The sequence below is a fragment of the Felis catus genome, chromosome B4, assembly GCF_018350175.1.
Source record: "Felis catus isolate Fca126 chromosome B4, F.catus_Fca126_mat1.0, whole genome shotgun sequence".
Classification (NCBI taxonomy): domain Eukaryota; kingdom Metazoa; phylum Chordata; class Mammalia; order Carnivora; family Felidae; genus Felis; species Felis catus.
The window spans coordinates 63714798-63729592 of record NC_058374.1 but is presented as its reverse complement, the minus strand read 5'-3'; the positions used below and the strand labels follow the sequence as shown (position 1 = coordinate 63729592).

Sequence of the window (14795 nt, the reverse complement as noted above, 5' to 3'; positions counted from 1 at the left end):
GTATGTAATCTTAAATTGACTTAAAAGACTGATCTTAAAAGATTTCAGTTCAGCCTATCCTAATTATTACAATGTCTAAAACAGTCCCAGTTTTATGGTGTATTACTGTTTTGAGAGGTCTTATCCTCTACTTTTGGTCATATTTTCTTTTCCTTACTCAATAAGTAGAAAATTTTAAATAACCTGAAATTCAGAGATGGGAAACTGGCATTTTCTCACCGTGTGTGCAAGGTGATATTTAGAGAACTAAAAGTTTTAAATCAATTTTAAAATATTACTGAATAGGAGCACCTGGCTGGTTCAGTCATTGTATCATGCAGTTCTGGATCTTGGAGTTGTAAGTTCCAGCCCCATGTTGGGTGTAGAGATAAAATCTTTATGGGCCCCAGCATGGCTCAGTTGGTTAAGCATTCCTCTCTTGATTTCAGCTGAGATCATGATCTCATGGTTCGTGAGATTGAGCCCCGAGTTAGGCTCTGTGCTGATAGTACAGAGCCTGCTTGGGATTCTCTATCCCTCCCTCTCAAAAAGAAATAAACATTTAAAAAAATAAAATGGGGCACCTGGGTGGCTCAGTTGATCAAGTGTCCCAACTTCAGTTCAGGTCATGATCTCATGGTTGGTGGGTTCAAGCCCTGCATCGGGCTCTGCACTGACAGTGGAACATGCTTGGGATTCCCTTTCTCCCTCCCTCTCAGCCCCTCCCTTGCTTGTGAGCTCTCTCTCTTTCTCTCTGTCTCTCAAATAAATAAACTTAAAAATAATAAAATAAAATAAAGTCTTTAAAAATAAAATACTATTGATTAGTACAGGGCTATTTTATAATGAATGAAAGTTTTCAAAATAGCGGCACCTGGGTGGATCGGTCAGTTAAGCATCCGACTCTTGATTTCAGCTAAAGTCACCATTCATTTCAGAGATCACTGTTAATGAGTTTAAGCCCTGCACTGGGCTCTGCACTGATAGTGCAGAATCCAAGCCTACTTGGGATTCTCTCTCCCTCCTTCTCTCTCTCTGCCCCTCCCCTGCTCATTCTCTTTCTCAAAATAAATAAATAATAAATAAAAATAAAATAAATAATAAATATGTAAAAATAATAAAAAGTATATATGTAATTTATTTTTTAAAAACTTTTCAGAATAGATCTTCATTTTTTTTTTTAAGTTTATTTTTATTTATTTTGAGAAAGAGAGAGTAGGTGGAGGAGGGGCAGAGAGAGGGAAAGAGAATCCCAAGCAGGCTCTGCACCATCAGCACAGAGTCCAGTGCGGGGCTTGAACTCACAGATGTGAGATCATGATGTGAGCTGAAGTCGAGTCAGACACTTAACTAACTGAGCCACCCAGGGCACCCCTAGATTTTTATGTTTAAAAGAGAAAATACTCAGGGTGCCTTGCTGGCTTAGTAAAGTATGTGACTTTTTTTTTTTTTAATGTTTTATTTATTTTTGAGAGAGAGTGTGTGAGCGGGAGAGGGCCAGAGAGAGAGGGAGACACAGAATCTGAAGCAGACTCTGGGCTCTGAGTTGTCAGCACAGAGCCCGATGTGGGACTCAAACCCATGAACAGTGAGATCATGACCTGAACCGAAGTCCAATGCTTAACTTACTGAGCCACCTAGCCACCCCAAGCATGTGACTCTTGATCTCCAGGTTGTGAGTTCAAGCCCCATGTTGGGCATAGAAGTTACTTAAAAATAAAAACAAAATTTTTTTCTTAAAAAGAGAAAATATTCAGAGAAAGGAAAAAAATTAGTAGCAACTGAAGAGGCCACAGTATCAGTCCTTCATTTTAACAATTTCTATGCATTGGTATAGAAAAACTTACCTAAGGGGGCACCTGGGTGGCTCAGTCAGTTAAGCGTCCAACTTTGGCTCAGGTTATGATCTTGCCGTTTGTGAGTTTGAGCCTTGCATCAGGCTTCCTGCTGTCAGTGCAGACTTCAGATCCTCTGTCTCCCTTTCTCTCTGCCCCTTTCCACTCTCTGTCTCTCAAAAATAAATAAATGAACTTAAAAAAGAAAAGAAAAAAACTTACTTGAGTTTTACCTGAAGAATGTTTTATGCAAGAAATCCTCCAGCAGTATGAATTCAAGATTCCTTTTTTTTTTTTATAAGGTTTACTTATTTATTTTGAGAGAGAAAGAGAGTGCAAGCGGTGGAGGGACAGAGAGAGAGAGAGAGAGATACATAATGCAAAGCAGGCTCCAGGCTCTACTCTGTCAGCACAGAGCCTGATGTGGGGCCCAAACTCATGAACCAAGAGATCATGACCTGAGCTGAAGTCAGCTGCTTAACTGACTGAGCCACCCAGGAACCCTGAATTCAAAGATTCTTAAACAATAGAATGTGTAGTTTGTCCTTTATGGTGTGATATGTAAACGTAAGAGTTAATCACCACAAGAAAGTACCAAATACTTAAACTTTTCGTTACCTACTTCTGTCCCTAGATAAAATGTGTTTAACATCTCTTTTTAACCATTCTTGGGTTTTGGGAGGCAAAGGCGGTTTAGATCCCATTCAGGCAGCCCACCAAGGTCTCCCTTAAAAACAAGACCTGAGCAAGTGCAGGCCAGGAGAATGAAGCAGTACCCAGGTAGACTAAATAGCCAGAAAGGGAAGCTGTTCTGGGCTTTGGGTGCCTCAGTGTACCTGGCATCTTTCCTTTACTTTAAACACAGTAGCAAAAACACAGATTTCAGGTTAGCCATTCAGAGCTTCACAAACCTTGGTCTGTGCCCACTAAGGAACTCAAGAGTTAAGTAGGATAAGGGAGTACCTGGAATGATGCCATGGGTCTTTCCACCTCACTCCTCAGATCCAGGAGCTTGCTAGCACTTTGTGACAAGTACCATGCCAGGTTATTTACACCTGCAATATCTCACTCACTTTTCCCAGTGACCCATGAGGTATATGTTTTCCCTATTTTAAATTGAGGAAATTCAAACTCAGAAGTTAGACATTTAACCAAGGTTATAGATTGCAATGGTAAGGTTGGAATTGGAATCTAGGAATCACAATTCCTTTGTGCCAAGATGCCTCCCCTTGGCCAGACTGACCTGAGACAAGTTTCATGGAGGGCCTGACAAGCCATCCTCTGTGGTGAAGCATTTCCTGCATGGGTGGACACAGTTGATATCCCATAGTACTTTGGTGTATTTCCCTTGCATGAGAATTCAGCCGCTGTTCATTATTTTTTCAGAACCCAATGCTGGACAGATCCAAGAAGGAATTGGGGAAGCTGTAAACAATATTGTGAAGCATTTTCATAAACCTGAAAAAGAGGTATGATCATCTGTCAAACTTAATGTATAGGATTTTAGGGGCACCTGAGTGGCTCAGTCATTGAAGTGTTGCATTTGACTCCTGATCTCAACTCCTGTTTGATCTCTGGGTCATGAGTTTAAGCATTGCATTGGGCTCCACAGTGGGCATGAAGTCTACTTCTACTTAAAAAAAAATTATATATATATATATATGATTTTAAAGCCACTTTTATACATGATACATACAGTAGAGGGTATGTTTTTATTTGTAAGCTTTCTAGTAGCTACAAGAACATACTTCATAGCTACCTTCAACACCCTTTTCTCTAGTGTTTTTCTTTTTTTCTTTCTTTGTTTGTTTATGAATGAATGAATGAATGAATGAATGAATGAGAGGGCGGGGAGGGACAGAAGATCCGAAGCAGGCTCCACACTGACAGCAGAGAGCCTGATGTGGGGCTCGAACTCATGAGCCAAGAGATCATGACCTGAGCCGAAGTCGGACATCCAATTGAGCCACTCACATGCTCCTTCTCTAGTATATTTCTTAAATGTATGTGCAGCAGATTATTCTTTGGCACTGTGTGTTTTGTTCCACAGAGAGGAAGCCTCACGGTGTTGCTGTGTGGAGAAAATGGCCTGGTTGTGGCACTTGAACAAGTCTTCCACCATGGCTTCAAATCTGCCCGCATCTTTCACAAGAATGTCTTCATCTGGGACTTCATAGGTAAATTAAAACAGGTGTATGTTACTATAAAGGCACTGAAATGTTTCTTAGAAAACTAGAAGACCCAGGAATTTAAGCAAATAAGGATTAGTGACAAGGGAGTATGTTTTTATTTTTTTTTTCAACGTTTACTTTTTTGGGGACAGAGAGAGACATAGCATGAACGGGAGAGGGGCAGAGAGAGAGGGAGACACAGAATCGGAAACAGGCTCCAGGCTCTGAGCCATCAGCCCAAAGCCTGATGCGGGGCTCGAACTCACGGACCGCGAGATTGTGACCTGGCTGAAGTCGGACGCTTAACCGACTGCGCCACCCAGGCGCCCCGGGAGTATGTTTTTAAAAAAATATATCAAATAAGCACTCTCTTTGCTTTTCATTCAGTTGACAAATATTATAGTGTCCGTAATATTCCAGACACTCACTGTTCGAGATGCTCCAGATACACATTGAGGCGGTAGAGTATGCAGCTCCCGAGCTCGGGGTTATGAGTTCAGGCCTAGATTGAGTGTGGAGCCTACTTTGAAAAAAAAAGATACACGTTGAGATATAAGTAAACAAAACAAAAATTCCTTTGGTTGGCAAACTTACATTCTGGTGGGGACAGGAACACAGATAAAACACAAAAACATAACAAGTATGCAGTTCAGCTGGTATGTTAGAAAGTGATGGTTGATCTGGGAAAAAAAATAGTAAGGTGAAAGGAAATGGAGTGAAGAGTGCTTTTTTAAGTGGGGTGATTATACGCTTTGTGGACCAGGTGATATTTGAGCAAAGACTTTAAGGAAGTGAGGAATTGAGCCATATGAATATCTGGGAGAGAGCACTCCAGGCCGAGAGAACTGCCAGGGCAGAGGCCCCAAGCTTGGAGTGTGCTTGGCCATTGCATGGAGTAGCAAGTGTAGTGCGAGTGGGGCAGAGTGAGGGAGACAGAGTAAGAGGATACTGGGGGAGAGGGCTGTGTACTGCCAGAGCCAGGAGCTTCAGGGCCTTCTAGACCTTTGCAAGGAGTTGGGTCTTTATCATGATGGAAATAGGAAGCCATCGGAAGGCTTTGAGCTAAGGAATAAATGACATAAAATAACCTCTGTTTTGTTTTAAAAGGATTACTCTAGCTTTATGTTATCCAGTATGATAACCACTACCATAGCTACGTGTGGCTATTTAAATTTATTTAATTTAAATTAGATTTAAAATTCACTTCGTTAGTCACACCTGCCTTACCTAGTAGCTACCAAATGGAACCTTGCAGATACAGAACATTTCATCCATCACAGAAAGTTCTGTTGCAGTGTACCGCTCTAGCTTGCTAAATAAGCTTTGTAATGCGGTTCTTCTAGAATTCCCAGTTTTCTTAAAGGGGTGATTAATCATTTTGTGTCTTGTAAATATAGTCTAGATGAAGTGGTTGGTTTTATCCAACTTAGAGTTTTTAGACAAAGAAAAGGTTAACAGAGCTAGGCCGGCCTCCAGGAGTGATTTTTTTTTTTTTCTTTTGGAATGCCCAGAATCTTACTACTCCTGTTTCTAATATATGTATACATATCTCTTCCTCAGATTTCTTGAGTCAGTTCCATTTCAAGGATTTCATTGCAAAATGTCAGCCAGCCACTGTATAACTAGAACAGAGGGCACATCTCGATGGCTACCATGTATTTGCTAGCTACTCCTAGAAGGTTCCAGTCTTGACCAGGGGGTCCATCTGTTTTTCTTTTTTGCCAGTTTCCATTGCTTGAAGGTATTCTAAAGAGAGTAAACTTTGCACCCTTCTGGAATGCAGTCTAGATTAGAAAATAAACTCCCGGAGCATATCGTTCCACCAGGAAACATGGACCTCTAGAATTCATCGTGAAATCAGTGATAAAGTAATGATTTGGTTTCCAGACTGGCTCTAATGCAAAGCACCATTAGTGTTTCCAGAATAAACTAAGTGATTAATCTTTCTGTGTATGAAGTATTAATGTGTATTGTGATATGATTCTGACTTCCTTCCCCAGAGAAAGCGGTTGCTTATTTTGAAACCACTGACCAGATTCTAGACAATGAAGACGATGTCCTTATTCAGAAATCATCCTGCAAAACCTTCTGCCACTATGTAAATGCTATTAATACTGCACCCAGGAACATTGGAAAGGACGGCAAATTCCAGATTTTAGTTTGCCTTGGAACACGGTATAAAGCCAGTTCTTGACTTTCCCTATCTTTGTTATGTTTTGAACAAAAGTCCAGGAGGGGCTGCCTCAGATCATGCCCCTTCCAAAGCTCTCCCATGGGCTCCTTTCATTGCAATTTTTATTATGAAACTATGTTTATTGGGTACTTGCTGTGTATTGACACCATGCTAAGTACTCATTTAATCCTCCTATCACTTCCCCACCACAATACATGAAGTAGCACTGTACAGATGTATAAGGTACAGCCGAGTTAACAAAGCTTCCCAAGGTCACACAGCTAGAAAGAAGCAGAGCCAAGATTCATACCCAGTCTCACTTGAGTGCCCAAGCTCTCAACCATTACACTACACTGGCTCCAAAGGTGGGTAGATAGGTAATGGGTAGTTTGGTAAGGAATTTGACACACATACGTATATTTACTGTGTAGGGTTTGTGTTGTGTATCTATAGCACCATGTTGTTGGTTTTTTTCTTTTTTTTTTTTTTTTTTTAATTTTTTCACCATGTTGTTTTAAATTTAATAACATTGTAGAATTCATATGATATAAATAATTCTTAAGTATATAAAGTCTTCTCTTTGACAGTTCCCTACCCCTTTATTTTTTGAAAATGACGCATAGGAGCTTTACAATCCATTAATTTTTAAACAGCTGTCAGAATTATAAGAAATGAAACATGTAGGCCTTTAGAACAAGATTTTTTTTAAGTTATCTGTGTAATGTGTGTTTTTTTTTTTTCTACAGACCTAGAGCCCCACCAGGAGATTGGCAGGCCTAGTTATGACTGCTTTTATCATGAAAGGCAAATCGAGGGGCTCCTGGCTACTAGCTCAGTCAGAAGAGCATGTGACTCTTGATCTCGGGGTCATGAGTTTGAGCCTGAGGTTGGGTGTAGAGATTACTACAAAAAAAATAATAAACTTTAAAAAAGCAAAAGGCATATTGAGAGATGCTCGATAAGGATGTCTTAGATATTTAGTGGCAGGTAACTAATGTCAGAGGTTAATCAGGACACACTGAAGGTTGAGATGTCCTCCTGAAAGAACTGGTTTATAAAACTAAGTTCTATATTTCTTCTTAATAAAAGGGCCCAGTTTCAGCTATGTTTTTAAAATTCCTTTTAAACATGATCCTTATCTCCTTTTATCTCTTGTTCTGATTTATTAGACCAATGCAACCCCTCTTTTGGTTTGTAAAATCCACTTAATGTTTTTCTTTCCTTTTGTTCCTTGTTACGTTGTATAAGTTTTTTTTTTTTTTTAATGCTAATCCTGACTATTTAATGCAGTCTTTCTTCCCAAAGGGTCAGGTACTTTGGCATGCCTTGCCACAGATGTCTGAGTAACACCCCTGTAAAAAAGAGATACAAAATGACTTTCTGCCTCTATTTTTTTTAAGTGTTAAATCAGAATAGAGAATCTCTTTAATGTGGGTAAGTCCTTATGGCCAATTTGCCCAAACTTATTTTCAGTCTCTTGGGTTTTCCCATTAACACTGTATCATTACTGTATCTTTTTAACCAGCAAATTTCCAAAATCTTGAATTTGGTTTCTCCTCTGCTGACCTGAGAACTTGGCTGGATTTTGCTCCATCCAGTCCTACACCTTCCCATTGAAAGTTCTAACTTGTGTTGTTCTGCAGCAAGGTGGGCAGGGCTCAGGACTTCTTTCTCTTTGACTCTGTAGGGATCGCCTGCTCCCACAGTGGATCCCACTCTTAGCCGAATGTCCTGCCATAACCCGAATGTATGAGGAGAGTGCCCTCCTGCGAGACCGCATGACTGTCAACTCTCTCATCCGCATTCTGCAGACCATTCAGGACTTCACCATAGTCTTGGAAGGATCACTCATCAAAGGAGTGGATGTGTAACCCAACTGGCTAGAAGCTCTCAGTCCAGACCCCTTGCTCCTGAACCTTCCCCAACTATGGGGACTGATTTGGACTTGTCTGATAAGGTAGTGAGTCACTGCAGGGGGCAACACACCATATTCCCCAATTTGAACAATCCTCACACTACAGACAAGGCAAAATGCTGTATTGTAGTTCATTTGAACCTGGAATTTAGTATAAAATAGAGTATTTTCATGTGTTAGATGTGTGTAAATATGCTATCTTCTTTAAGAAATTATATTACTCTAATAAGATACTTTTCTTAGATTGAATATTCCTGTGACTTAACATAAGTAGCTTAACCACATTGGGAGTTGGGAGGGAAAGAGTGGTGCTAGCCAGGAAGAAGCCAGTAAACACGTAATTACAGTGCAACCCAGTCGGGCTTATTTTTTCCCTCCAGGTATCACAAAGGAACCCAGAATGCATTGTTATGTCGTAGCCATCCATCCTGGTGTGTCTGATCCTTTGTATTGTGAATGTAAACAGCTTTACCTACTGTATGTGATAGTCCTCACTTCTATATTTTAAGTTACAATTGGTTTCATACATTTGAATTGAGTCACTTCTCCAGTCTTTTGGAAAATCTTTTTCCGTCGGCACAAGATAAAGATACAGTTCAAATATTTTAAATACTGGACCCCAGGAGCTTGGCTGAACTGGAAAGAGAACACACAAAGCCCTGAGAAGTATGTTAAATTGTAGGATTATCACTTCTTTACACTTTGGAAAGATTAGCCTAGACTAACTTCATTCTTGGCATTTTTATTCTTGTTATGTGAGGTACTTTGAAGAGATGTGAATTTCAAAGTGTTGGTCTTACAGTTATAAGAACTGCAAATGGAAGTTTGATTCTGCACTTATAATTTGGCCATCTACGCCCTGCAGCAGTTCTTACCTCAAGGATAATCTCAAACCCTGTCTTTGTTAGGTTCCAGTCACCTCCCCCCCTTCCTGTGCCCATCCCCCTCTCAGGAAATGGAAGGAATGTCTAAGAAGGAGGAGGGCTTGGTGTAGCTTGGAATGTTTTTGTGAAAGTATTTGTTGACCATGATAATGCAAATAACAGAGGGAAAGAGAAAGAATGAACCCTTTCTGGGTGTTTCAGGGCAAGTTTTATGTTCCTTTTCTAAGAAGGGGTAATAAATGTAAAGCAACTGGCCCAGAGAAGGTAAAAGCCAGTACAGCATAGACTGACAAAATGGGAGCAGAACCAGAGGCGACAGTTTTGAAAGACCAAACATTGTGAGTAACTTTCCAGTTGGGTATTTTATAAGGAAGTTAAATAAACGTGGTATTAGCTAGTTACCTTAAGACTTCGTTTATGGTAGGTCCTGTAACCAATTAGGCATTTGCACATTGTTAGCAGTGAAATTGCCCCAGCACTGTGCCGGGTTTTATTCCCAGTTGTGGCTGAGAAGCAAAGCCATGGCCTCTCAGGACCCCCGTATGATCTTGAGGGTCCTGGGCTTTAGCCACCAGTATTGTTTCTCTTCTTTCCTGAAGGAAGAAACTAATGAACAAGTGCCTCACTCCCTTATCAAGCACTGTATTCAGCCAGGCGACCAAGGCACATCCCCTTTTAATATCTAACTTAGTATTTGAGGAGGAACGGGGGAGTTGAAGGCCACATTTAGAGACCCACGAAGGGTTTAAGAACAGGTTTTTGGGTGACTTGGGTAGACTGGAGATTTGTTCGCCTGAGTCTAAAGTGTGTCTGCGTAACAACGCAGCTCTTCCAGGATCATGGAAGGTCTATTATGGGAGACGTCCAGAACCCATTTCACACAGGTTCTTGTGTTGCCGTGATCAGAAACCACTGAATGATCAGGGCAGGGTTTTATTCTTACTACCTTCCTCATAAGACCATGCTTCTGGCACACTCTGGGCAGCCGAAGGATGACTTAGGTGAGCAGGCTAGCATTGAGTGACCATTTTACAGATGGGAACACTTGAGGATCGGAGAGGTTAAATACTTACCCCACAGCTGGTCAGTGACAACAGAGTCTAGAACTCATGTTTTTTATTACACCAAGACTGCGTGACACTGAGCTCCGAGGCATTCATATTAAGTCTTTTTACCCCTGGATCTTTATTCATACACCCAAGCAAGTAGGATATAAATATTACTATCCATTTATAATAAGCATTTATAAGGATTAACATTCTTTTTAACAAATGGTTCTGAAGTGGTTGAGAATTACATGTTATAAAAACTGGGAGCAAAATTGGATTTGGGGCCTGTGAATAAAACCATTACGTTAAAAGTAATACCCAAAAATAAATTATACGTAAAGTTTTATCCCACTCTGTGTGATAGGACCATAACAATGGGAATGACCACTTTGACAAGAAATAGTCACACCAGAACTGACACATCTTCCAGAGTGCTGGGCCCTTTGAATTGGTCACATCAGGAGCCCATATACTTATTCCAGTGCTACAGCCAGGCCTCCAAACATGTGGGGACCTCCTTCTGAGCCATCTGAATGGCCTACAGCCCATTCTTTTGAGTATTGCCAGTGATGGTAAATCTTGACCTTTCAGAAGAAATTTAATATTCGGAAACAACAAAAAGTCCTTACGATCCAAATTGATTAATAAAAAGGATGCTTAAGCAGAGTTTGAGGCCGCAAGGAAATTATTCCAAAGAAATAAGACTTCTCTCTTATGTGGCTTATAACTGTCCCTAAGCCAATACCAGAATATTTTGAGCAGGACAGTAGCAGAACCTTTAGAATGAATGTACATAACCGACTTTTGGAAGGACCGTACCTATTTAGAGGTATCCTTTTTGCTATATTAATTTTTTAAATCAGTATATTGCTTTATATAATTACACCTCAAAGTTAAAGTAAAAATCAACTTTGTAATTTTTTTTTCCTCAGAATAAATTAAAAGTAATGCCTGGAACCATAATTAGTATTTTCACATAATAATAGCTTAAGAGGAAATTATTTTAAAACTAAATTGCCAAAAATATTACCTCTTGAAACATCTAATTTCCAAGTGTTTTCCAAATGTCCTGAAACTCCTAATGTCAGCCTTTCTGACAGCGGCATTACACTTGTTGGTATTACGTGTGAGGCCCTACAAGCGGTGCCCTGGTTGGGGCTCACCAATGCCGTAAAAACGACTGAGGCTCAGCGTGGAGTAGCATAAAGTGCCATTCCAGTTGGGGTAAAATCGGCCTTATAGAGAACAAAAGCAAGGCTTCCCAAGGCGCCCTCTCCCTCCCCTTTCCCACTGGGAGCAAGAATCTGATATAAGAAACCTAAACCTTGCAAGAGTCTGCAGTTGCCCCCTAAAATTTATTTTAAATGTTGCAGACATTTTTGAATCTTTGTGACCCTGTGACATTTACTTTAACACGCCTTTTTAAAAAATCATTTTAATGAGCTTCTGTCACACTACATGAATGATGAATGATACAGGGGAAATACTGAATTGCTTGTATCTCCTTTTTTTGGAATAAAGCACTGTTGTATGTAAATGTAAGTGAAAGAGAGGTAGAAACTATACGTAACAGTTTGTGTGTAGTATATGTTGATGCCTCTAAGATATTTTGAAACAGGAGGCAACAGATGTGGACCTCAGATCCCCAGGGAAATATTTATTTGACAGCATTGAAAGTGTAGCTCTTTATCGAAATATCTTCTTTCTGCTAAGAATTATGATTTTTCAGTAGATTTTCACTTTGAGTATTGTATTTTCTCTGTGAGGTTTACAGACGCTATCCTTTTCAACATGTTGAAGGGACAATCTGAACCTTAGCTATTTATATTTCAGTATTAACATACCTTCATTGAGAATGGAGTCGTGGCCTCCTCTCTACTTTTATAAAATGAATCCTGTTTCCAAGTCATCAGTTTCTTTTGAAGTCCCTGTGTCTTTCCTAAGCATTTGTTACATTACCATTTAGCTTTAAAAAGAGACAGAAACGAATAATAAACTTCTAGGTCCTTTATTCCTATTAAAATACATTTACAAATCTCTTGGATTTCCAACCTGTTTTGAAGAGGGTACTGATGATCAGAGGAATCCAAGAAGAAATGCATTGTCCCAGATCTTCCTGGAGCTGATCATCCTCTCAAGGACAGAATAAAGATTAGCTCCAGAAATGTATCACATTGAGCGGTTGACACCAGAGGGACAAAAATATGTATCAAAAAATTTCTCCTCATCTAAAGAAATCCAGGGCATCCTTGGGTTATGTGGGAGGGAATCATGCTTGATCCAATTTCCTGAATGAATTTGTGTGTGGCTCCAGTCTGTTCCAAACCTTGTTCACAGTAGAGAGGTATGGTAAGGAGTTCCTGTTGTCAATCAGCTGAGGGTGTTAAACATAGAAAAATCCTTCTATGTTATTACACTTGAGCCGTGTGTAAATGTACCCTGTGTATCTGTTTTTAAAAAATGAACATTTCTGCATTTAAATTATATTGTGTTTCTTTGTATTGTTAACAATGCATCAGAACTGGATTTTTTTTTTCTCATCTGAACATAATATAAAATTTAAAGAGTATTGTGATATCAAGCACTTTAACATACATATCAGAGAAACTGACGTGGGTTTTTCAGGTTTTGGAGTACATTTAAATATGACTTTTCATGCTTTGTTCTTTACAAATAAAACTGTGGGGTTGATACTTTGTTTTGCTTTGTTATTACAGAATCTTAATACTGAGTGGTAAGTGATTTCAGAAAGTAGAGAGATAAACCAAAACCATTAAGTAAGTAGTAAAAATACTCCTGCTGGGCAACTGGTTATCCAGAAGAGGTTTAAAAAACAGTTTTTTTTAAGGTTCAAGAAAACCCTACAGAAAAATCCATTCTTGGCGTAAAAGCCTAAACGAAAAAGGAGAAATAAGATTTTTAGAGGAAAATACAGAATGCATTTATGAACTTAGGAAAGGGAAGTATTCTTAAGACACTCAAAAATAACAGAAGGCAAGGTTTCATTGACTACCCATTGTAAGCATTACTTAAGTCATTGCTTTAAGATACGGGCATACAGCATTTTATTTATTTTTTAAATTTATTTTTTTGCATATAGCATTTTTAAAAATTTTAATGTTTATTTTTGAGAGTGAGAGACAGAATGATTGGGGGAGGGGCAGAGAGAGGGAGACACAGAATCTGAAGCAGGCTCCAGGCTCCAAGCCATCAGCACAGAGCCCGATGCGGGGCTCAAACTCATGAACCTTGAGATCATGACCTGTGCTGAAGTTGGACACTTAACTGACTGAGCCACACAGGCGCCCTGCATATAGCATTTTAAACATACATACACATCAAATTCCTGCTGTTACGGGATTTATATTCTCTTTTTTTTTTTGGAATTTGTTTTCTAATGAAGGAGTTAAATAGTGAACAGGAGAAGTAATACACATTATACTTAGATAACAATAACAAGCAAAGAAGAGAGACAAAGTATGATTGGGCCACTTGGAGAAGGACTGCAATTATAAATGGGTTAGCTAGAGAAGGCCTCACTGCAAATGGAGATGCCCTTAACTGGGATTAGAAAAAGTGTAGGAGAAAACAAGGCTGCAGGATCAACATCAAGAGCTTACTTTTGGGGTGCCTATGCAGCTCAGACGGTGAAGTGTCTGACTTCGGCTCAGGTCACGATCTCATGGTTCATGAGTTTAAGCCCAGCATCAGGCTCTCTGCTGTCAGTGCAGAGCCTGCTTCAGATCCTCTGTCCTCTCTCTCTGCCCCTTCCTTCCCTGTTACTGCACTCTCTCAAAAATAAATAAACACTGAAAAAAAAAATTACTTTTGAACCTAACTTTGGAATGCCTATTAGACATCCAAGTAGAGAAGCTTAGTAGGCACTTGCATGAATAGATTAGGAGTTCAGGGGAAAACAAGGATATATTTGTCAGGATCCAATCAAGAGACAGAAACCATAAGCTATTTGAAGAGGGATGGATTTTTTTTTCTTTTTTTTTTTTTTTTTAGTAAAATCCATGCCCAACATGGGGCTTGAACTCATGACCCCCAAGATCAAGAGATGAATGCTGTACCAACTGAGCCAGCCCGTCACCCCTGGGGGGGTTGAATGTAAAAAACTATGTATGAGAGTTCTCTAGAGAAAAAGAACCAAGAAGTCATGTGTTTGTGTGTGTGTGTGTATATGTGTGTATGTGTGTGTGTTTATATACACACACACATATACATACATATATATGTTTGTGTGTGTGTGTGTATACACACACACACACACACACACACATACACACACACAGATTTATTTTAAGGAATTGGCTAATGCAATTTTAGAGACTTGATAAATCCAAAATCTACAGGGTAGGCTGGTAGGCTGGACAGCCAGAGAAGCGTTGTAGTTCAAGTCCAAAGGCAATCTGCTGACAGACTTCCTTCTTGCTCAGAGAAGGTCACTCTGTGTTCTGTTCAGGCCTTCAACTGATTTGATGAAGCCTACCCACATTATGGAGGGTAATCTGCATTACTTGAAGGCCACCAATGTAAATATTAATCTTGTCCAAAGCACATTTTCACAGACATATTCAGAATGTTTGATTAAATATGTTTGATTAACCATCATAAACTATAATAAGAAATTAGAATAATAGAGGATTTATTTACTAAGCAACAAAAAAGAACACTTAATACAAGAATAGCAAAAATAAATAAACAATAGCATCTATAGGAAGCAGCCACTAACCGTAGGCTTAAAATGCCCTTTCCCTCAGGCTGAGAGCCAGATTTTGTTAGA

The 14795-nt window shown here is 39.5% G+C and overlaps 1 protein-coding gene across 6 annotated transcripts in view; it reads left to right on the top strand.

The window, feature by feature from the left end:
* Positions 1–12699, top strand: part of DENND5B (DENN domain containing 5B) — a 191404-nt gene extending 178705 nt beyond the window's left edge. For all 6 annotated transcript variants that reach the window (XM_003988539.6, XM_019834778.3, XM_003988538.6 and 3 more), the window contains 4 exons: positions 3201–3283; positions 3865–3991; positions 5986–6160; positions 7846–12699. In XM_003988539.6, coding sequence (XP_003988588.1) covers positions 3201–3283; positions 3865–3991; positions 5986–6160; positions 7846–8029 — 569 coding nt within the window. In that variant the 3' untranslated portion in view covers positions 8030–12699. The remainder of the gene's footprint in view (positions 1–3200; positions 3284–3864; positions 3992–5985; positions 6161–7845) is intronic.
* The last annotated feature ends 2096 nt before the right edge of the window (positions 12700–14795 follow it).